This window comes from Girardinichthys multiradiatus, chromosome X (genome assembly GCF_021462225.1).
Source record: "Girardinichthys multiradiatus isolate DD_20200921_A chromosome X, DD_fGirMul_XY1, whole genome shotgun sequence".
Lineage (NCBI taxonomy): Eukaryota > Metazoa > Chordata > Actinopteri > Cyprinodontiformes > Goodeidae > Girardinichthys > Girardinichthys multiradiatus.
Genome location: NC_061817.1, coordinates 11260558 through 11282513, shown reverse-complemented (window position 1 = coordinate 11282513; position 21956 = coordinate 11260558). Strand labels below are relative to the sequence as shown.

At 39.2% G+C, this 21956-nt stretch overlaps 1 protein-coding gene across 2 annotated transcripts; it reads right to left on the bottom strand.

The window, feature by feature from the left end:
• Positions 1 to 153: 153 nt before the first annotated feature.
• LOC124862386 (paralemmin-2-like) lies at positions 154 to 15529 on the bottom strand. 2 transcript variants are annotated; one of them, XM_047356264.1, is made up of 4 exons: positions 15342 to 15529; positions 10269 to 10400; positions 3755 to 3838; positions 154 to 2359 (listed from the first exon to the last, which is right to left on the bottom strand). In XM_047356264.1, exons 3-4 carry the CDS (start codon positions 3801 to 3803, stop codon positions 1533 to 1535), a joined length of 876 nt encoding a protein of 291 aa, XP_047212220.1. In that variant the 5' UTR covers positions 3804 to 3838; positions 10269 to 10400; positions 15342 to 15529; the 3' UTR covers positions 154 to 1532. The 2 variants fall into 2 exon arrangements, with proteins under 2 accessions (XP_047212220.1, XP_047212219.1); XM_047356263.1 differs by lacking the exon at positions 10269 to 10400.
• Between the last annotated feature and the right edge of the window lie 6427 nt (positions 15530 to 21956).

Genomic DNA, 21956 nt, shown 5'->3' with positions numbered 1-21956 from the left:
ATCAACACAGAGGTCAGAACTGCAAATCAGATAGAAAATGATAAATGTCTTTTGAAAGGTTTTTCAGATTCAAGATTCAGAGTAGAGTTTTAAGATGTAGTGTGAAATGCATATGTCCTCTTTTAATCTTGATAACCCTAAATACAATCCAGGTCAGATCAGAACAACTTTATTAATTCCTTAAAGAGCAATTCGTTTACATACAGTCATTATGAATATAAGCATAAAGTGCCAACAACAATTAAAACCAAGCCTGCCGCACTGTAGCCTACAAAACACACATTTACAATAAAAGAAATAGCTTTAAAAAAGGAGCATGTACAATAAAATTAAGGAGCTGCTGCAGAGTTATTTAAGACCATTCCCAAGCATCCTAGTAAGTAAATACTGCCTGCGTTTATTTTCATTTCCGCAGTATTCCATCTGTTCTGTGAAAGCATCAGAGGCTTGTTACAGAACATTACATTACAAACAGCCTCATGAAGATCAAGGAGCACAGCCGACAGGTCAGTGATAAAGCTGTTGATTAAAGCAAGGTTAGCTTATGAAACAATATCCCAAGCTTCAAACATCTCATGGGGCATGAGTATTCCACCATAACAATATATTACTAAAAATAGTTTACAGGTGTAAGAAATAACGAGTATTGTGAATTATATTTCATGATCTCTAATAATTCATAATTTTTGTCTTTATTTGTAAAATTAAGCTCACATCAGCAGATGGTTCGTTGTGTTTATCAAACAAAAGATTAGCATGAGCCTAAACAAGCTTGTCACTGTATGGGTAGGTTTAAAAGGCCTTAAAACTCCTTGATACCAGCACTAAGGCCTAATAAAAATGCAACTTTACACCATGATTATGTAATCTGCGTAGACAGAGTTTGGTACAAGGTGTTCTTGTTACACAACAAATTTAGGACACATAGCAAATAAAACTGTTAAAAAGTTTCAATTCATAAAAGTCATTACAATCCAATCATGCAGACAGATTCAATAAAGTCAATTTCATACATTCCAACTTCCTTCTCATCCCTGACTTTGCAGCCATCACTCTGTCTAGACAAGCATGAAAAATGTACATTGTTTTTGGCTTCTTTTTGTTACACTAAAGTACCATAAATACATAACACTACATTCTCGGTGGTAACTGCTGCCCTGTAGTATGTATGATGCTAGAAATGTCACAGTTTTTGTACCCAACTAGAACAACAAACTTGACAAATCAGATTACACAATGATGCAAAAACATTAAATATGATAGAGAAAGCAACACCCAATCATACGGTATTGCATTATTTTAACTGATACAAAAACAAATTCTTTGCTTGATTCATGCCTGCTATAAGGCATGAATGAATCATCTGCTTTGTCCACCAGGAGGGGGAAGCAGAGATACATCTCACGTTGGTAAATAGTGAGGTTAAGGCAAATATAGAGCAGTGTCTAAAAATACATTATTGTATATAAATACAGCGACATTTGAACTTAAATATTGAAAACTGTGAGATAGTATCTTTTATTAGTTATATTTTACATGACAGAGCAACACTGACATTTCTTTGGCTTGCCCTCATTCCCAACACTGTCTTCTCTCTGGGTTTCAGGTTCTGCTTCATTATCATCCAGTGGAACATCTTGAAGGGTTGTGTCTTGAGATGTTTTCTTGGCCTCTTGCTTGCTTTCCTTTGCTGAGGGCAATTGAAGCGAAGCAGAAGTTCCTGGCTCTATTACATGTTCTTCTCCATCCTCAGTAATAATGACCCGCTCAGCAGTGAGCATGCCTTCATAATCCTCTTGATTGTGAACATCTTCAGGTGTTGCATCAGTGTATCCCAGGAATAGAAGTGTGACTGGAGCTTTCTCCAAACTTTGACTGTCCATTTTATCCAGTATTTCTGAAGTTTCTTTCGTGACCATCTTGGTTTCGTGATCTGGGATTTTAACACTTATACACTGCTTTATCTTCTCAACATCCAGTTTGTTTATAGAGCTGTCTACCTGTGTATTGTCCTCCTTTGATGTTCCATTACGGGTGATAAAATTCAGGACTTCATCACCTTGATTTTTGTTGCTTTCTCCATTCCCAGTGGTCATCTCTGTCTTGTTTGGTGTTACTACCACTTCATCCAGCACCACTGTCATCCCAACATTATTAATAGCACTCAATATCTCACCAATCTCTTCATTCGAAGGTTCACCTACAGAACTGCCAACAGTGTGGATGCTCTTTCTTCCATCATCAAAGATGGTCGTGGATGTTTGAGTACCAGTAGGTGAGGAGATGGGGGCCACTGATTTGACAACGGTGGCACCAGTCTTGGGGTCTCTCTCCACCTGTACAGCTAACATCCCAAGGACTACAAAGACAAAATAAAATTAAGCTATACTCACTGACAACAAAAGATTATGGAATAAGTCTTTAAACATGCCGATACGCAATGGAAATGTAGGCTAATTGGTTTCATTTTCATTAGGTTGCCACATCCAGACATAGCCCCCAGAGGGCAAAACTGGCGGAATGACACATACAGGGATAATGTCTGACAGTCAGTCCACTGCGTGAAGGTCAGCAGACACAGATCCTCCATGGTAGAAGGATTAGAACAGGATTACCAGCTAGTGCGCTGTACTCAAGGTTTGAGACCACATTTTTAAAGCCTTGTGTTGGTGTCAGCTACAGTTTTCGTACCCTGTCTTGTCTCTTGATTGTTTTTTTTTTTTTTGAGCTCAGTCAAGGTCACAGCTGCCTTATTCTTTTTTTTAACCCAACTTTGTATGAAACTCTTGGCAGCATTCAAATCTACGTTGAGTTTTTTTTTACGTTTACAGCAACAACTACATTATTATGATTACACCAGTGGTCTTGCCTTGGCTCATTCAAAGTCATTCAAAGGCAGTCTTGACTACAACACTTTTACCAGTACTTGACTGAGGTTGATTGGAGCTCCAGTGTAGGTTGGCATATGAGTGGGTAATTGGTGGACCGAGTTCATATCAGCCCAATGCATCTCTAAGGACATCCACACATGCAGTGGAAACCCAAGTCAAACCGAACTGCAGGAGAATCGTCATATTCTCTACTAAACATTACAGAATTCGTTGACATCTGTGTCTATCATTCAGACAGGTACTGGACTCTTTACAACGCCTTTTATCACTACACTGTGTTTAAAATGATCCCCTACCAAGTTGCTGTTTCACCATCCCAGCATATGGTACATTAAGACCTGAACGTCAGTGTGTTCATTTTTTTTTTTTAGATTTGGTCTTCTATTGTAATTGTTGCATTATAGAGACATGAACTTACAGTAATAAGTTTGATTGATTTCTATCCCTTCACCTGGGTGATCTATACAGTTTCTATAGATGCCAGCTTGATTTGAAGGTGATAGAGGAAAATGTTTATTCATTGTCATACACTAAGCTTTTTGCAACAACTGTGAGGTGGCAAAAAGGTAAAAATGAGGGCCCAATGCGGAAAATCTATCTGGCTTTTTTCCTTCCACACAGGCCTCCAGCAGTCATAAAAAATTAACATAGAAAAACAATTAAAAGCTAAAAATAATGTTGTTCTCAGACTGCTCACTGCAGTCTCATCCTTATGTTGTAGCCTTGGGGCTAAACCTGGACACAACAACATTAAATTAAGACAACATCTTATGTTGCAGAAGAGCAGAGCAAGAAAACAAAAACATATAGTATTATTAATGGTTACATTTTGATCACTAAACAAAAGGATTATATTTTCTCACCTGATCGGCCTTCTTGTCCACTGTCTTTGTGAGACATTCTCTTTGCCATTTAACTGGATATGAGATTTGCCCCTTCTTTAATAACTGGAAAAGAAAACATGTTTAGAAGTCATTAGGGATATTTTGATACCTAAAAATATTACTGAATTAAGTCATTAACAGTCTGTGTAATGATTCTAAAGAAAACACTTGCGCCCAGGTTATGGAGATGTGCTTTCTCCCACATTCAAACAAAAAATAAGATTATTATTTTACAGCAGATGCAATGGAAATAAGTCTACATAAAAATACAAATAGAAATATTGCTCCATCAGTTGCATGAACTCTAATTCCAATGTATCGCCAAACCTGCATCTCACCCATTGGCTGCTGGAGATAGGCTCATGCACGAAAAAGATGGACATGGATGGATGGCCAAATTAAGACATACATTGTCAGTGAAAACATTACATATGCACATTAAAGATATGAATATCACAATAATTTTGAGATTCTGATGATACATTTAAACAGTTGTTCTTTAATTATACAACAAATCGTTTCGACAAATTTTGCGACCTACAACTGAGTGCATAAACTTGAATCTGTTGCAGATTTTCTCTAATCTAAACAGGGCTGAAAAAATACATATACACTGAAATACATACATACACAAAAATTAGGATGAATGTACCTGAGCAAAGTTGCAGAGAAACAAAACAGTTTTTCAATAGTGATTAAGCTTCTGGCATAATTCCTGATTGATATTTGACCATTCCTTTTATTAGAACTGATAGATCCTATTTAAACTTGTTGGTTTTCTTCCACGGAGCCCATTTTTAGGTATTGTCCATCAATTTAGCAATATCTATTTTGGAACTAGTTTTGATATATATTTGCGTTTATTATCATGTTGGAACATCCCGTCCTGTCCAAGTTTGAACAATCTAGCCAATGATTTCAGATAAATTAAAACATTTGAAGGTAATCCTATTTTTTCATTATTTGCATCAATTTGTGCAATGCACCAGTGAAACTGGCAGTTAAAATGACCCTCAGCATCATGCTACTACCACTGTGCTTGACAGTGATTTCCTCTGAAAACCCTTCTAGTCATTGGGGCAAAGTAGTTCAATATTTTTCACATCTTAACATAAACCTACAAATTTCAGGCAGGCTTGAAAGCGTTTGATTTGGAGCAGATACACTTCACTGGGGACAGAGACACTAGTGACTCTGACATCTTCTAGTTTAAAATGGTGAGTTTGTGCCAAGGAGCTGGTACCCTGGAACTGATTCAAACGATGTTTACTGATTGTGATTCAAGGAGTCGTGAAATATTCGTCCAGAATTCAAACAAGACCTTGCTCATCATGGCTACAAAAAGCATGTTTTTTCTCCCCAACCTTTAAGAGAGCAGTGTTAAATATTAGTAGAGTGTGTTTACGTATGGCTGTTGCTGTAAATATGGCCATGGAGTGTGGAGAATATCCAGAATAGATCAGAACTAATTGTTAGATATCACTAAACTTATTTATTTTGTTATCATCACACCCTAAAAACAGACTATCTAAAATGCATCTGAAAACCCTAAAATAAATATGATATTCATGTCCATGATGAGTGTAAGTAAACCTCTCTCTCACACAGCCTTTTGAAAAGAAGCTTAATGTCGCTTTGCGGTTTTGCTTATTAAACTATTTATATTTTATTATTATATTTCCTGATTGCTGAAATACAGTGTGGCCACTAAAGCCCCTTTTTAAACACTTTTAATGGACCTTGCAAAAAATACTAACAATCCTTGGCCAAAGAGGGCGTTAATCAGAGAGGCAGCACAGAGACCGAAGGTAACCCCTGAAGGAGGGTTCATGTTTTGTCAAGTTTGGTTTGGATCTGGTTATGCTTTAGTTTCATGTTTTTCTAGTTATGTTTCAATTAGTTTGTTTCCTTGGATTTTCATTCTGCTCAAGCCATGTTTTGTCCTGTCATTTATCTTTATTCGGTTCACCTGCACCTAGTTAATCTGTCTTGCTTCACCTGGTTCACTCTCCATATGTACACACCGGTTCTGTTTATTCCTCGCGGAAACATTTTCTGGATCATGCTCATGTCCTGCTGTTCACACCAAGCCTGTCTTGCCAGCCTGCCCATGTCAGTTTTGCCTGTCTTGCCTGTCCATTTATTGTTTTGGTTCCTGCCTCCTAGTGAGTGGGTTTTTTTTAAATATTTTTTCCACTAACCATCATGTTGCCTGCTAGTCTGCATTCCTGGGTCCTTCGCTACACAAACCTTGACAATTACTTAGTGGTAAAAATAAGAAGGCATGTTTTGTGTTTGCCAAAAGGCATATGGGGGACTCCCTAAATGTACAGAGGAATGTGATCTGGCCAGATGAACCTAAAATTGAACTTTTCAGCTACCAATAAAACCACTATGTCTGGCACAAATCCAACACATCCCATCACCCCAACAACAACATCCCTACAGTGAAACACGGTGATGGAAGCATCATGCTATGGGGATGTTTTTCAGCAGTAGAGACTGGGCAACTGATACAAGTTGTCTGAAAGATGGATGGTGCCAAATACAGGGATATTCTTAATCAAAATCTGTGATCTGAGACGGGGATGGAGGTTCACCTTCCAGCAAAATAATGACCCAAAGTCAGTCAGTCATTTTCTACCACTTATTCCATAGTGGGTCGCGGGGGAGCTGGTGCCTATCTCCAGCAGTCTATGGGCAAGAGGCAGGGTACACCCCGGACAGGTCGCCAGTCCATCGCAGGGCAACACACAAACAACCATGCACACACTCATTCATACACCTAAGGGCAATTTAGAGTGACCAATTAACCTAACAGGCATGTCTTTGGACTGTGGGAGGAAGCCGGAGTACCCGGTGAGAACCCACGCATGCACGGGGAGAACATGCAAACTCCATGCAGAAAGACCCCTGGTCAGGAATCGAACCCAGGACCTTCTTGCTGCAAGGCAACAGTGCTACCAACTGCGCCACCGTGCAGCCCCCATGACCCAAAGTATACTGCTAAAACAACACTTGAGTGGAATAATGGGAAACGTTTAATTGTGTTGGAATAGCCTAGTCAAAGTCCTGACTTTAATCCAACTGAAAATCTTGGGTTAGATCTGAAGATTGCTGTTCATAAGCGAAAACCATCCAACGTAAAGGAGCTGCAGCGGTTTTGCCTTGAGGAATAAACATTCCAGTGGCAAGATGTAGCAAGCTCATAGAAACTCATAGAAAATCCAAAGCGACTTGCAGGTGTATTTGCTGAAAAGGTGACTTTAGGGGGGTGAACAGTTATGTACACCGAAGGTTTTTGTTATTTTGTCCTATTTATTGTTTGCTTCACAATGAAAAACTAACACATCTTTAAAGTTGTAGGCATGTTCTGTGTTTAGTGCAAACTCTCAAACACTCTATTTTAATTCCTAGTTGTGAGGCAACAAAACATGCAAAATGCCAAGGGGGTGAATACTTTTACAAGGTCTGTAAGTTGAATCATTATCGAACTACCTACACATAAAACAAATAGATGAATATGTTTTGTGCTTCTTTCTTCCTACCATTTTTGTCCATAATGATATATTAACTGCTGAATTTTTAGTCTCACACCCTCATTCTTTATGTTTCCATTTCAACCTCTTTGTAGCTTTATTTAACAAAGTCGACATTTGATGAAAAGGGTTCAGATAAGTCCTTGTGACAGCAGCGATCCTGTACTGTGGAGAGACAATTACAGACAGGAAAGCTGTTGTCTCAAAGCCGAGCCGTTTTTCTTCCATGCTCTGTCATTTTGGTTTAAATTCTTTTTCTTCAGGCAAGGCCTTAGCTATGGTTAATCATCCTCTGAAAGGAAACAATAGACTCTAGACAGGCATTGCAATGAGACATACAGAGTGGAGAAATAAGCTGATTTTAAGCTAATGACCAATACTTCCAACTTCTCACCTTGTACAACCTTGTCAGTGTTTGCCACTAGGCAAGGAAAGAAAGATTTTTAGAGGCTAATTATGCTCCCGCACTTTAAATAGACACTGACCCTCCAACATAACCCCTCCAATTCCTTCCTGAGCCCACATTAGGGCTGTGGACCGCCACAAACATTTAAATCCTTGACAGACAAATAGCGAGACAAGATTAGCTTCTTCATGTCAACAGGCGTTGTGGTTGCTTATACCCAACAAATATTTTAGCCTGGCAGTGGGATGCCACAGAGGATTGGGATACACGTCCACTGTATGCTTAAAGTTTGACTAAAAAAAAACTTTGTGCCTTACAAAGGAACTCATATCCATTGTGACGAATTGACATTGTATTTTTCACCACTTGTCCCTTAAACATAATCATAATTTGTTGCATCTTATTTTATAGTTATTTATAATGCTTTAGTTTAACATTGTTGTTGCAACTTTGCTTTACATACCATCTCTGGTTTGTTCATGGTAGCATTATATTACAGTAACAGTCTAGCATATGTTTTTAAAGCAAACACTATCGAACCATTACTTATTTTTAATGTTCCTTGTTAAAAGTACATTTCTGTTAAATGATTTCTGTTAATGTTCCCTTGTTTAAACCCACCATTGTTTGTCTCTGTTCAGATCCTACATCCAGGACAGGTGCATGGGAGGGGCTGGCCCAGCACTTCCTGTTTGTATTGGTTCATGACATCATTGAGTGCATCATTGGGTAAAACCAAATGAAGGGTTTTCTTTTTTGTATAGTATAATTTATTTTCTTAAAGTAACCTTTTGAGCTGTACTGTATCATTGTATTTTGCAAACTATAAATTAATAATCTTATTTCTGTTTCTTTGTTCAGATTGTATTGTTTTATTTAACCTATTGTCTAATGGTGTTGATGAGGTTCAGGTGTGTCTAAGTCCGGTTTAAAACCAGTAAAACTCAAAATGGACAAATGGAAACTTGAGTAAAAAAAAATTACCAAAAGTGAAACCTAAATGGTCTGCTGATGTTGTCTAGCTATCACCTTCCTTGACACTTGTTAAAACTACCTTACATCCAATGGAACTTTTTCACATTTTGTCATGTTACGACATGAATTAGAATCGGATTATACTTTATTGTGTGCACCAAGGAGTATGACTTCAGTTTAACACGCTCATGGTGTACAGACATTAAGTATAACTATAAAAACTTCTGAGGAAATTAACAAAAGATAAAATGAACAATATTTACATATACAGTATGTCAATGTACTGCCAATAAAAAGAAGACAAAAAGGTAGGTTGTGGTAGTGCAAAGTTTCTAATTTTGTTTCACAGTAGAGTAGCTGACTATTCAGGCTGTAAGGTCAGCCTGAAGGAAGAATCTGTCTCTGTGGCAGCTGGTTTTTGCAAATTGCGCTCTGTAGCACTGACCCAAAGATAAAGCTCTAAACAGTTTGTGTCCAGGATATGTGGGGTCTGCAGAGATGTTAGCTGCCCTTTTCTCGACCCTAGACTAGTACGTCCGGAACAGAGGGAAGGTCAGTCCTGATGATCATCTCTGCAGACCTGATTGTTCGTTGCAGTGTGGACCTGTCCGTTCTTTTGCTGAGACAAACCACTCAGTGATGCATATACACAGGACAGACTGAATAATGGCTCCTGTGCTTAAATACATTTTGTTCAGATTTTATGTAGTTGACCAACACAAAGCAGTACATTTTGATGAAGTGAGAGGAAAGATTTGTGGGTTTAAACATTTTATCACAAACAAACATTCAATTGATATGGCATGCATTTGTATTCAGCCCACTTGGGTCAATTGCAGAACCACCTTTTAGTACAATTCCAGCTGCAAGTTGTTTGGGGCATGTCTCTACCAGCTTTTCACATCTAGTGAATGAAATGTTTCTTTTTTTCTGCTCTGCCAAATACTTCACGCTCAATCAGAATGGATGGAAGGCATTTGGAAACTTTCAAGTCTTAATGGAGAATCTCATCAAGTTTTTGTCTGGACGTTGACTGGGCCAGGAAAATATAATGATATAACTTGATGTAAAGCATTCAATTGTAGGCCTGTTTGTATGTTTAGGGTCATTGTCCACTGTCTGACTAGCCTTCTTGTCTTCTACAAAAAAGTGTCCCCCACAGAACATGTTGCTCCCACAAAGTTTCACAGTAGGTCTGATGTGTTGGTGTGATACATATTTGTTGCACTGGATTGTATTTTGCAATGTGACAGTAAAGGTTGCTGAATAAAAATGCATGGAACACTTTTCAATTACTTATTAAAAAGATGTTCCTTCCAGTTCACAATATTGGCCTGCTTTGTGTTTGCAGGTCACATGAAATCGCCAAATAGAAGTCTGTTGTAACAGAAAAGTTAAATAAAGTTGTAGAGATGTAAATTCTTTAGCATGGCACCCTGTGTCTGATAGGTGACTGCTAGTTTTTCATAAACATGGATGAGCTTCAATTGAAAAGTAATAAAATGATAAACAATTCCTAAGGACAACGTCGGAGACAAAATTCTTCACGGTGCCTTTGTGTATTTTTCCTTACCTAATAGTTGCTGTGTTCTGAGTGCAGCAGTGCAGTTAATAGAGTATGTTTTTTTCTTAAGAGACCCCCTTTCTGGCAGCAGCTGCCTTTTTAGTGTCGTCCTCAGGCGTCTTTTGACTTTTGATTTGTTTCCTGACAAACACACACACGCACACATACACACGATATGTTTCAGCACAAATACAAACACAGTGTAGCTTTTAACCAATGATTCATAGCAGTGGATCAGAAAGAAGAGCCAGATGCTTGTGTTTCCTAATATTTCTCATTTCTATAGAGCATGGAAAAAGCATTTCATAAGTTACAAAAGGTCACATTTCTGCAAAGATAATGTTGATTATCCTTCATTTTCTGGACAAAGAGAAATAAGTGAGGGGGATCCATGTTTGTTGGTTTCTGCTTATCCACCTGCTTTAAATATGTCAGAAGGCTTCCCCTCATTTGTTGGCCATAAACACCTGACTGACAGTGTGCAGATACAGGTTTTTCATACATCTGGAAATGTTTCACATTTTATTGGGTTTTTATGAGACAGACCAAGGCAAAGTAGTACATAAATATGTGGAAGGAAAATGATACATGTCATGTTTTTTAATTTTGTTTTACAAATACATCTCTGACAACAGTTGTGCTCATTTGAATTGACCCCTTTACTCTAATACCCTTAAATAAAATCCAGTTAAGTCAATTCAGTCATCACCAATGTAGTAAATAAATAGAGTTGACTTGTGTATAATTTCTCTCAATATAAATCCAGTTGTTCTCTGAAGGCCTCAGAGGTTTGTTAGAGAAGGTTAGGGAACAAACAGTATCAATGAAGACAAAGAACACAGCAGACAGGCCAGGAAGAGAATTGTGAAGAATTTAAAGCAAAGCCAGGTTATACAACAGTATGCAAGGAAATGTTGATAGGAAAAGTATTAAGCATCAACAAATCAGGTACTTATGGACAGGTGGCCAAAAGGAAGCCGTTGTTAAAAGAATTTCATAAGAGGCTCAGTGAGCAGTTTGCCACAAGTCATGTATATTCACAGCAAACATGCGGTAGCAGGCTGTCTGGTGAGATGAAACCAAAATGGAACTTTGTGGCCTACATCCAAAACACAATGTGCTGTGTAAAACTAGCATGCCACATCATCCTGAACTCGCCATTTCAAAGATGAAACATTGGCAGCAGCATCATGTTGTGGGAACAAAACACAGACTAGTCCTGGCAAAAAACCTTTTTGAAGCTACAAAAGATGTGAGACTGGAGCAAAGGTTGACCTTCCAGCAAGATGACCCTAAAAATACAGCTAGAACTATGATGGAAAGGTTAAGATTGTAAAAAGTGTTAAAACCACAAATCCTTTTCTTCCACTTCATAATTGTGTGTTACTTTGTGTTGATCTGTCATTCAACATCCCAATTAAATACAATGTATTTTGTAGCTATAATTTGACAAAATGTGCAAAAGTCCAAAAGGTCTGAATACTTTTGTAAAGCACTACATCTTGAAACTGGGTATAAGCTTGTTTTGAGGAACCATGTGTCACCATATGACAAGCTGATGTGAAAACATGGTCTCTACATATTACAACACTGGTTAATTTTCTTAAAAAATCCATTTCCCCACAGAGATTGTTTTTCTTTATTTAATTGTAGAACTGTAATATGACAATGATATTTTTCGAAGGGCCTTTTCATATCATTGTGATATTTTTTACAAACAGAAAAATGTTGACACAATGAAACATATTGCCAAATGGCGCTTTCTGCATTTCTTAAGCATTCATTCAGGAGATTAAGACAAACAGCTTGCCATCTGGCTGCAGTCGTCTGTCGTTTTGTCTCCACTACAACAAGCTGAACAAAAGCGTGTGGTGCTGCCATCTTGGATATTGCTTGGGTTGACTAAAACAAACAGCCTGCTGTTGTCAGACAGGGACAGAAAAAAGGTGTCACAGATTGGCGCTAAGAATCATTGTAACAAAATCTTGCTTGGTACCACTTGTCTTAGATGCTAATTCATGACAGGATATCTTGAAATTCTCCATCGTTTGGGGCAGGGATCCCCAGCCTGAAATCATAAAGGCTATAAAACCCACAGCACAAAGATAACCCCTGCTTTTTAAGAAAGCAAAACATTATACTGTAGAAACCTAGCTAGGTGATTGTTCTAAACGTGCTGGCCAAGTGAAAAATCTACCTATTGTCGATGAAATTTGGAGCTGAATCTAGATAATCTTTTTGTGTATCTAGTGATCTTATAACTGACTGCAGAAGGAAGACCTGTACCTGATCATCAAAGGAGATACTCTGTGCCTTTCTCCAGCTTCTCTGCTGAAGGGCTGCTCTGGAACCAAAGATGAAGTGCTGTTCCAGTCCATTTAGCTCCAGCCCGGTCTACTTGGACCGAAACTGTGTGCTTTGATAGCTAGCCAGAATGATCCCAAATAGAAGGCTTTGTGTCTGGGCAGTGACACTGGTGTAGAATAAAAAAGCTTCGATGTTGTTGATTCTATTGTCCGTTGTTTTTGTTAATTGGCATCTGCTTTTCCTTGGTTTTAGATGAATGTTAGTAGGTAACTCATATTCACAATTTATTGACTCAAGTATGTTAACTGTATAGTTAAGGTGTTGTGTTAAATTCTGGTGTGGTTTAAAGAGAAACTGTTTGTGACATATATGTGCGCCGTGATTTCTGAGTGAGTTCACTTGGAATCACTGCATCATTCCATTAATTCTATAATACCACACCTCATCTAGGTGTTAGTTGTTATAGAACAACAACTGATGTAGAGTGACAGTGTTTGGCTATTGACTCTTGATAATCAGGTACTCTGACTCTAATCACAAATCACTCAGTTTTGTTAATAAATGCCCTTGGGTATCTATTAAGGTCATTATCGCTCAACAGCAAGTTTTAGCTTCAAGAGCAAGGTATAACCCCAATGGAGTTTGCAACTGCCAGGAAGACAAGCAGACATCTTCTTCCTTATACTATATGAAGGTATTTCTGTCTTCTTCACATTTCACTCATTAAGCTGCAGTATGGACTGTCTGTGACTTCCAGTGGCAGTGTGCATGACTAAGGCAGCAGCTGGTTGGAAAAAGGAATAAATGTTACACAGTGTTTGTGTGAGAGGTTGTTCTAGTTTGCATAAGCAGCGCAGGGCAACCGGCGGCACAGATAATGTAGTGTTGTTTATTTTCAAATATGCATAGCCTGCAGGAATCACACAAATAGTTAATGGAGTTAGAGTGCCTTGTCAACCAACATCAAATAAATGGTCTACCTTGTTTTGACATCTCTGCTCTCATTATTGACTTTTTCCTGGTATTGTTAGGTTGTTATTTTTAATGTGTCTTATATTGGCTTGTTTGTTTTTCTTTGGGAGTTCTGCAAGATCCAAGAAGTCAGTTGGAATTGTGACATAAAAAACTAAAAAGTAATACTATGTACAGATTAGGCGGGGTTTCTTGAAACCAGATGCTCAGATACAGATACTGCTGAAAACTTATCATACTATTTTTTCCCATACTTTCTAAAGTAAAATCAGCCTTCATCTTTCTTGTTTTTGGTCAGTTAGATTACCAAAATAATTTATATTAGCTCAAATGCCAGAATAATAATAAAGATTTTTTAAAGAATGATTTGATTTTACCTTCTTTGGAGTCTGATTTAAAGAAATGGATTTGCTTTTAAACATTTTGAGAAACTCCAGAAGATGATGATGTCAAGGCTTTTTAAGCTTCCAATTTATGGCTTTTGAGTTAAATGGAAGCACACCTCAGGATTCATTTTAAGATACATCTGCTTCCTTGTGTGACATGATAGAAAAATAAAAAAGAACAAGGTAAGATTATCAGGAAAATAATTGTCCATAGGTCTGGACCATCCTTAAGTACAATTTCTTATTTTCAACATACCTAAATGTCCCAGGTTCATCTGTTCAAATGGGCATGCATATGCAAGTACAAACACCATGGGAATGTCCAGCTATTGTACCGTCCCAAAGATATTCTGGTGCACATGTGCCAACTGAAACTGGTAAGAGAGTGTCATTATCAGGAGAGAAACCTGTTCTGCTCTGAAATGGGCTAAAAGGTCACTCAGAGATGCAGAAGCCACGACTCCATCATAAAAAAGCAGATTACAATTTAGAAAGGCACTCAGGGAAAAGACCTTAACTTGTGGAGATATGTCCTGTGGTCTGATGAAACAAGATTGAAATCCTGACTCTCCTGATACAAGAAAATGAACTGTTTGGCAGTAAGCATAATGTGTTTTTTTTATGTAGTGTATGTAAATATATGGATTCATCTATAAATATTTGAATCTGTATGTATAATTTTGACTCTGTGTGGAACAGAATTAACTCACAATATGTTCAAACTTGTGTAACACAAACATGCACACGTTCTACATTCATTTTGATGTTGTAACCATTTGATGATGGAGACTTCTGACCAGAACCATAGGTTGTCCACTATCAGATTCCACCACCTTAAGGAAGTTCATAAGAATGTTTTTCTTGACTTTGAGGAGCAAATCCAAACCATAACTAAATCCAAACAACCTCACCCAGCACACTACATCAGAGCATGACCTCAGCTTGCAAACATCTCAGTTTGGCAATGTAAAAGCATTACATGATGTGAGAGTCATGGGACACACCAATGGTCAGACCACAACATGGGAGGACACTAAAAATCCAGACTGCCTTTATCTACATCTTTTCACTGCATTTGCAAATCTGTTCGAAGTGTTAGTCGCGCTTTGTGTTTTTTCTAGGCATCCCTTCAACAGGTTTCTCATCTGTTTTTTTCCTTCCTATTATATCCTTTCCACCTGGTTCTTCAGCAAAAAAACAAAAACAAAAGAAAAACAGTACCAATGCAGTTAAGGTGTAGTCAGTGGTAAGGAAGTCCTTAAGTGCTGGTTCACTACTTTGTTCAGCCCAAACTCTGATAACTTTCCTACCACAGCTATTTCTGAAACTCTGAACTTGGTATCATACAGAAGGAAGTAATTTTAATCTGAATGAGAGAATTTTGTAAACATGCATATCTATATCTAAAGGTCCTTACCGTGCACTTTAATCAGTCCACAACAGCAGGTTCTTTTTTTAAATGAAGCAACTGAATCAGATGTGCTTCCCTTCGAGTAAAGCTGATCTGTTCCTGGTTGTGAAAACACTAATGCATGTTGTGGAAGACACTCTCTTTTTAATATTAATCTTTGGCAACTCCGTTTTTGCTGTCATGCACTCTGAAGACAAGGCGTTCTCTGTATGTAAGGAGCATAGAGAGAGAGAGAGAGAGGGAAAGAGAGAGAGGGGAGGGGAATATTTTTAGGAGAGTGTGACGTAGGGAGATGCAGCTGGCCACAGTGTAGGGGTACGAAAACAAATAGCTCAGTGACTCAGCAAATTGTGTGCATGCTGAGGGATATCTGCACTCTTACTGGGAGTTGTAAACATGCTGAAACTAACCTCCAGGACCACTCTGTGTGATGGCTACTGCTGTTCTGTCTTGATTTAAATAGAAGAGAGGCGGAGCTCGAGTAAGGCCTTCGGAGTGTTACAGATATAGTCTTCATGCTTAAGCCTTAGGGTGTGGAAGTCATTGTTATTTTCATAGGAGGTTAAATTTCATGAAGGCCCAAGGAAAAATTAAAGAGGTGAAGTTACTGTTTTTCGGTGCTATCCTACCTCATTCATAATTTAATTTACAATTTAACGTATCCTTAGTAACCTTCCAATATAGGCTTAGGCACAGCTACAAAGCCAACAAGTAGACGTGTTAGATGTGCCTGTCAGTAAATTAGAAAATTATTAAAAAGTTTATTTATTTCAGTAATTATTACACACAATTATGGGGAAGACTACTGACTTAATAATTGTTCAGCAGACATTCACTGTCACCCTACACAAGGGTGCCTCTTACATTTGAACCGATACCGTACCGATACTCAACGGTACCAGTTTTCGGTACTTTTGTGTGTGTTTATGTGGTAATAAATGTTAATTCGTTTAATAATAAAATCTCAAACATTTTCAATTTAGCATATTTTTTTCTCAATATATAAACTTGAATGAATATATCAAAACAAGATCCATCTGTTTGTATTGCAACATCTCAGTTGTTTCAAACATTTCTTCAACATTAAAACTTTTAACTGAGTATATAGTGTTTTGTCTTAATAATGCACAAATTAAAACCCAGCCATGTTGCTAGCTGCAGACGACGAGTCGCTAATGAATGCAGGTGTGCTAACGCTGCTGAATGCAGGAGTTGTAGCCTGATGAAAATTGTCTCTTCAGCCTTGACAAAAATCTTGTGCTTAACCAGGTCAGTTTATATACACACACACTCATAAGACTATACACTCACTGGCCACTTTATTAGGTACACCTGTCCAACTGCTCGTTAACGCAAATTTCTAATCAGCCAATCACAACTCAATGCATTTAGACATGTAGACATAGTCAAGACAATCTGCTGTAGTTCAAACCGAGCATCAGAATGAGGAAGAAAGGTGATTTAAGTGACTTTGAACGTGGCATGGTTGTTGGTGCCAGACGGGCTGGTCTGAGTATTTCAGAAACTGCTGATCTACTGGGATTTTCACGCACTACCATCTCTAGGGTTTACAGAGAATGGTCCAAAAAGAGAAGATATCCAGTGAGCAGCAGTTCTGTGGGCGCAAACGACTTGTTGATGCCAGAGGTCAGAGGAGAATGGCCAGACTGGTTCGAGCTGATAGAAAGGCAACAGTAACTCAAATAACCACTCGTTACAACCAAGGCATGCAGAAGAGCATCTCTGAACGCACAACACGTCGAACCTTGAGGCAGATGGGCTACAGCAGCAGAAGACCTCATTGGGTGCCACTCCTGTCAGCTAAGAACAGGAAACTGAGGCTACGATTTGCACAGGCTCACCAAACCTGGACAACAGTAGATTGGAAAAACGTTGCCTGGTCTGATGAGTCTTGATTTCTGCTGCGACATTCAGATGGTAGGGTTAGAATATGGCATCAACAACATGAAAGCATGGATCCACCCTGCCTTGTATCAATGGTTCAGGGTGGTGGTGGTGGTGGTGTAATGGTGTGGGGGATGTTTTCTTGGCACACTTTGGGAATCTTAGTACCAATTGAGCATCGTGTCAACACCACAGCCTACCTGAGTATTGTTGCTGACCATGTGCATCCTTTATGACCACAGTGTACCCATCTTCTGATGGTTACTTCCAGCAGGATAACGTGCCATGTCATAAAGCACAAATCATCTCAGACTGGTTTCTTGAACATGACAATGAGGTCACTGGACTCAAATGGCCTCCACAGTCACCAGATCTTAATCCAACAGAGCACCTTTGGGATGTGGAGGAACGGGAGATTCGCATCATGGATGTGCAGCCGACAAATCTGCAGCATCTGTGTGATGCTATCATGTCAATATGGACCAAACTCTCTGAGGAATGTTTCCAGTACCTTGTTGAATCTATGCCATGAAGGATTAAAGCAGTTGTGAAGGGGAGGGTCCAACCCGGTACTAGCAAGGTCTTCCTTTATAAAGTGCCCGGTGAATGCATAAATGGCTGGGCCATGGTTTCCTCTGACTGCAGCCTGTTTAAGCTGTCTACATATTTGACAGAACATTCTTACAGGGAAAAAAAAACTGAAATGTTTATCTTCTACCTACTGTAGTTATATATTATGTCTATATCTATCTTTTTTCCCTTTTTAAACTCTCTCCATCTTTCTGTCTCTTTATCACATCTTTTATCAGTGTCTTTCCATCTCTTTCTTTCTTTTCTCTATCTATCAAGTATGTATTTAATGACCAAGCTCAGTCTTATAGATCCAGGGGAATATTTAATCTCCGACAGCCACGCCTGGTCAAAAACGTTTATTGGGTGGTGACTGGACTTTAGCTAGATAGGGTCAGAGCATGAAACACTTGGGCTATTTGGTGTACTTCTACCTTCGCCATATGTACCAGGAGGAGGAGATTTAGCCCTGCTGCTGCACGCAAGAGAGGAAGAGCTGCCATCAAAACTAAATTTGGTGCTTTTTAAAACCGCAGATATCCTTGCCTGCTTTCTAGGTCTTAGCGGCATGTTTTTCTGTCCGCTGTCAGGGGCTTGTGTTCACCTGCGTACGAGCACACGTAACTCAGTGTGTCAGCGTTGATGACAGAGTATGAGGAGTGTGTTTTCGTCTAGCTTTTGTCAAGTTTGGCCATAGAAAGTAGAGTAGAGACGACGCAGGACACATGATCTATTAAAACGACATGTTAAAACATACTATTACTACATGCCGTGATCCTCTTGGGGAGCGGGCGGTCTGGTTGGCGGGGCGCCTCTCTTGAATAGTGGTAGGGAAACGCTGCAGGTGCTTCCTGAGATTAGAAGTATTCCCGCCGCTGGTTTGCACATTGCATCACCAATATTGCAGTGAGCGCCGCATTTTGTAAAGTGGAGCCATACTTTCGAGCGCTTTCTATCAGCCATGCTTGCTTTGTTGATGGTACCAGCGGCTACTGACGTCATTACGCTCTTGTGCGTTCAATGCTGTGTTCGTGTCCAGCATTGAAAATCGGCCCTCTTCCACTCCCTTAGTGTCACAATGATGTGTTTTGGTACCGACACATGGTACCGTTTAATTTTACGTGAATCGGTAGTACCGACCGAATCCGGTCGGAACCTATAAAAATACCGAATTCGGTACCCACCCCTATACACAACGAGGGTGAAACCCAGAAAGTGATTGCTAAGCAGCTTGTTAACAGGTTTGTATTGAATGGTAATTTAATGGAAGGAAAAATGTAGTAGAAAGAGGTGAACAAACCGTAGGGATCACAGTCACCGTTTTTAGACTATGGGTAGCAAAGCAAAGTTCATTCAAGAGTTTGAAGAAGATTCACAAGGTGAGGACTGCGGCTGAAGTTAGTGGTTTAAGAGCCACAACACATTCGTATCCGGGATATGTGCTAAAACTGTCATTAAAGTTGTGTTAAGCCGCTCCTGGACCAGAGATATTACCTTGGGCTAAGGAGACAAAAAGGACATGATTGTTGCTCAGTGCTTATTTAGCCCTCCATTTGGAAATAGCGTACCCTGATTCCAAGGTGGTTAAGGTCCAGGGTGAATTTTCTACACTTTGCTGTGTTTATCAGGTCCAACATCAGCTCAGCAACCTACCACGAAATTTTAGAGCAATTCATGCTAACAAGCTGGACTTGACACGTTCCCACACTGCCAACCTGCTTTGATTACAAAGAATGATTGCCCAGCCGACTGGCCGGATCTATGAAGTGGAAGATGAGACTCAACAATGCAGATGAGCTGAAGGCCACTATTAAAAGGAACCTGATGGCCTCCAAGCCTCATTGATACAATAATTTATGCAAAAAGAGCCCCGACCAAGTACTGAATGCATATACTGTATAGTACTTGGACAAACTTTACAGTAGGTCAACATTCCTGTCTTAAATAACTTTTATTTATTTATAACTTTTTTTTTTGGTCTTGCGTAATATTTTATTTTCTGAGAAAACAAATCATGCGTTTCCATTAACTGTAAGCCATTATCATCAAAATCAACCAAAATAAGTTCTTGAACTATATCAATCTGTGTGTGATCTATAGAACATGTTTCCCTTCTTGAATTAAAATACTGAAATAAATTAACTTTTTAATATAATCTAATTTAATGACATGCACCATAGTGGGCTGCACCAGTTGTGCTTAAAACATACATTTACTGTATGTGCAAGGCCCTAATGTTTAAATGTCCAATATAAACATAGCCACACTGTGAGATGGGTGGGGTTCAGATTAGGATAGAGTCAGTTTATCTGAAAAACTGTTTTGTGCTGATAAATTACAGACCTCCCACAACATGTAAAGGCTCGATAATTTCCAGAAACCAAAACCCAGACAGGTAAACGGTGGGGTTTCCTGGAGCTACAGTCACTGACAAATATATCGAAGCAGAACTTTTCAAAGATGTGAAAAAAAGAATCACATAATATGACAAACTACAATTTTGTCTCAGCTAAACTTCCCACCTTTGCACACATCGAAGTACCTAATGACATATCTTTGTTTCAGTTAAAGTGTGGGAAAAAAGGAATTACCTTGTTCTTTGCATTTCTTAAACAATACCAGCACAAGTCTAATTCTGCAAACATGTTTGTAGTTAAGAGAGAAGCTTGTGGATCTTTTAAGGCTAATGGGAAACATGGCTCAAGAGCGCTTAAAGTGAATCCAAAAAAGGTGATAAAAGGGAAACATCAACATAGAGTAAGGATAGAAAAACTCACAAAAAAAAAAAGAAAATAAAAATAAATGGACACTAAAAAGTGAATGTTTGTGACCAAACAGTAGGAAATCAGCTGAAGGAAATGGAATTTACAGGTCCTTCTCAAAATATTAGCATATTGTGATAAAGTTAATTATTTTCCATAATGTCATGATGAAAATTTAACATTCATATATTTTAGATTCATTGCACACTAACTGAAATATTTCAGGCCTTTTATTGTCTTAATACGGATGATTTTGGCATACAGCTCATGAAAACCCAAAATTCCTATCTCACAAAATTAGCATATTTCATCCGACCAATAAAAGAAAAGTGTTTTTAATACAAAAAACGTCAACCTTCAAATAATCATGTACAGTTATGCACTCAATACTTGGTCGGGAATCCTTTTGCAGAAATGACTGCTTCAATGCGGCGTGGCATGGAGGCAATCAGCCTGTGGCACTGCTGAGGTCTTATGGAGGCCCAGGATGCTTCGATAGCGGCCTTTAGCTCATCCAGAGTGTTGGGTCTTGAGTCTCTCAACGTTCTCTTCACAATATCCCACAGATTCTCTATGGGGTTCAGGTCAGGAGAGTTGGCAGGCCAATTGAGCACAGTGATACCATGGTCAGTAAACCATTTACCAGTGGTTTTGGCACTGTGAGCAGGTGCCAGGTCGTGCTGAAAAATGAAATCTTCATCTCCATAAAGCTTTTCAGCAGATGGAAGCATGAAGTGCTCCAAAATCTCCTGATAGCTAGCTGCATTGACCCTGCCCTTGATAAAACACAGTGGACCAACACCAGCAGCTGACACAGCACCCCAGACCATCACTGACTGTGGGTACTTGACACTGGACTTCTGGCATTTTGGCATTTCCTTCTCCCCAGTCTTCCTCCAGACTCTGGCACCTTGATTTCCGAATGACATGCAGAATTTGCTTTCATCCGAAAAAAGTACTTTGGACCACTGAGCAACAGTCCAGTGCTGCTTCTCTGTAGCCCAGGTCAGGCGCTTCTGCCGCTGTTTCTGGTTCAAAAGTGGCTTGACCTGGGGAATGCGGCACCTGTAGCCCATTTCCTGCACACGCCTGTGCACGGTGGCTCTGGATGTTTCTACTCCAGACTCAGTCCACTGCTTCCGCAGGTCCCCCAAGGTCTGGAATCAGCCCTTCTCCACAATCTTCCTCAGGGTCCGGTCACCTCTTCTCGTTGTGCAGCGTTTTCTGCCACACTTTTTCCTTCCCACAGACTTCCCACTGAGGTGCCTTGATACAGCACTCTGGGAACAGCCTATTCGTTCAGAAATTTCTTTCTGTGTCTTACCCTCTTGCTTGAGGGTGTCAATAGTGGCCTTCTGGACAGCAGTCAGGTCGGCAGTCTTAC

Excerpts from the sequence above, each read along its gene's own strand:
- LOC124862386 (XM_047356264.1), bottom strand. The coding sequence starts at position 3,803 with ATGGCAAAGAGAATGTCTCACAAAGACAGTGGACAAGAAGGCCGATCA. Across the intron at positions 2,360-3,754 it reads TGGACAAGAAGGCCGATCAG|TCCTTGGGATGTTAGCTGTA; the intron begins GTGAGAAAATAT and ends TTGTCTTTGTAG.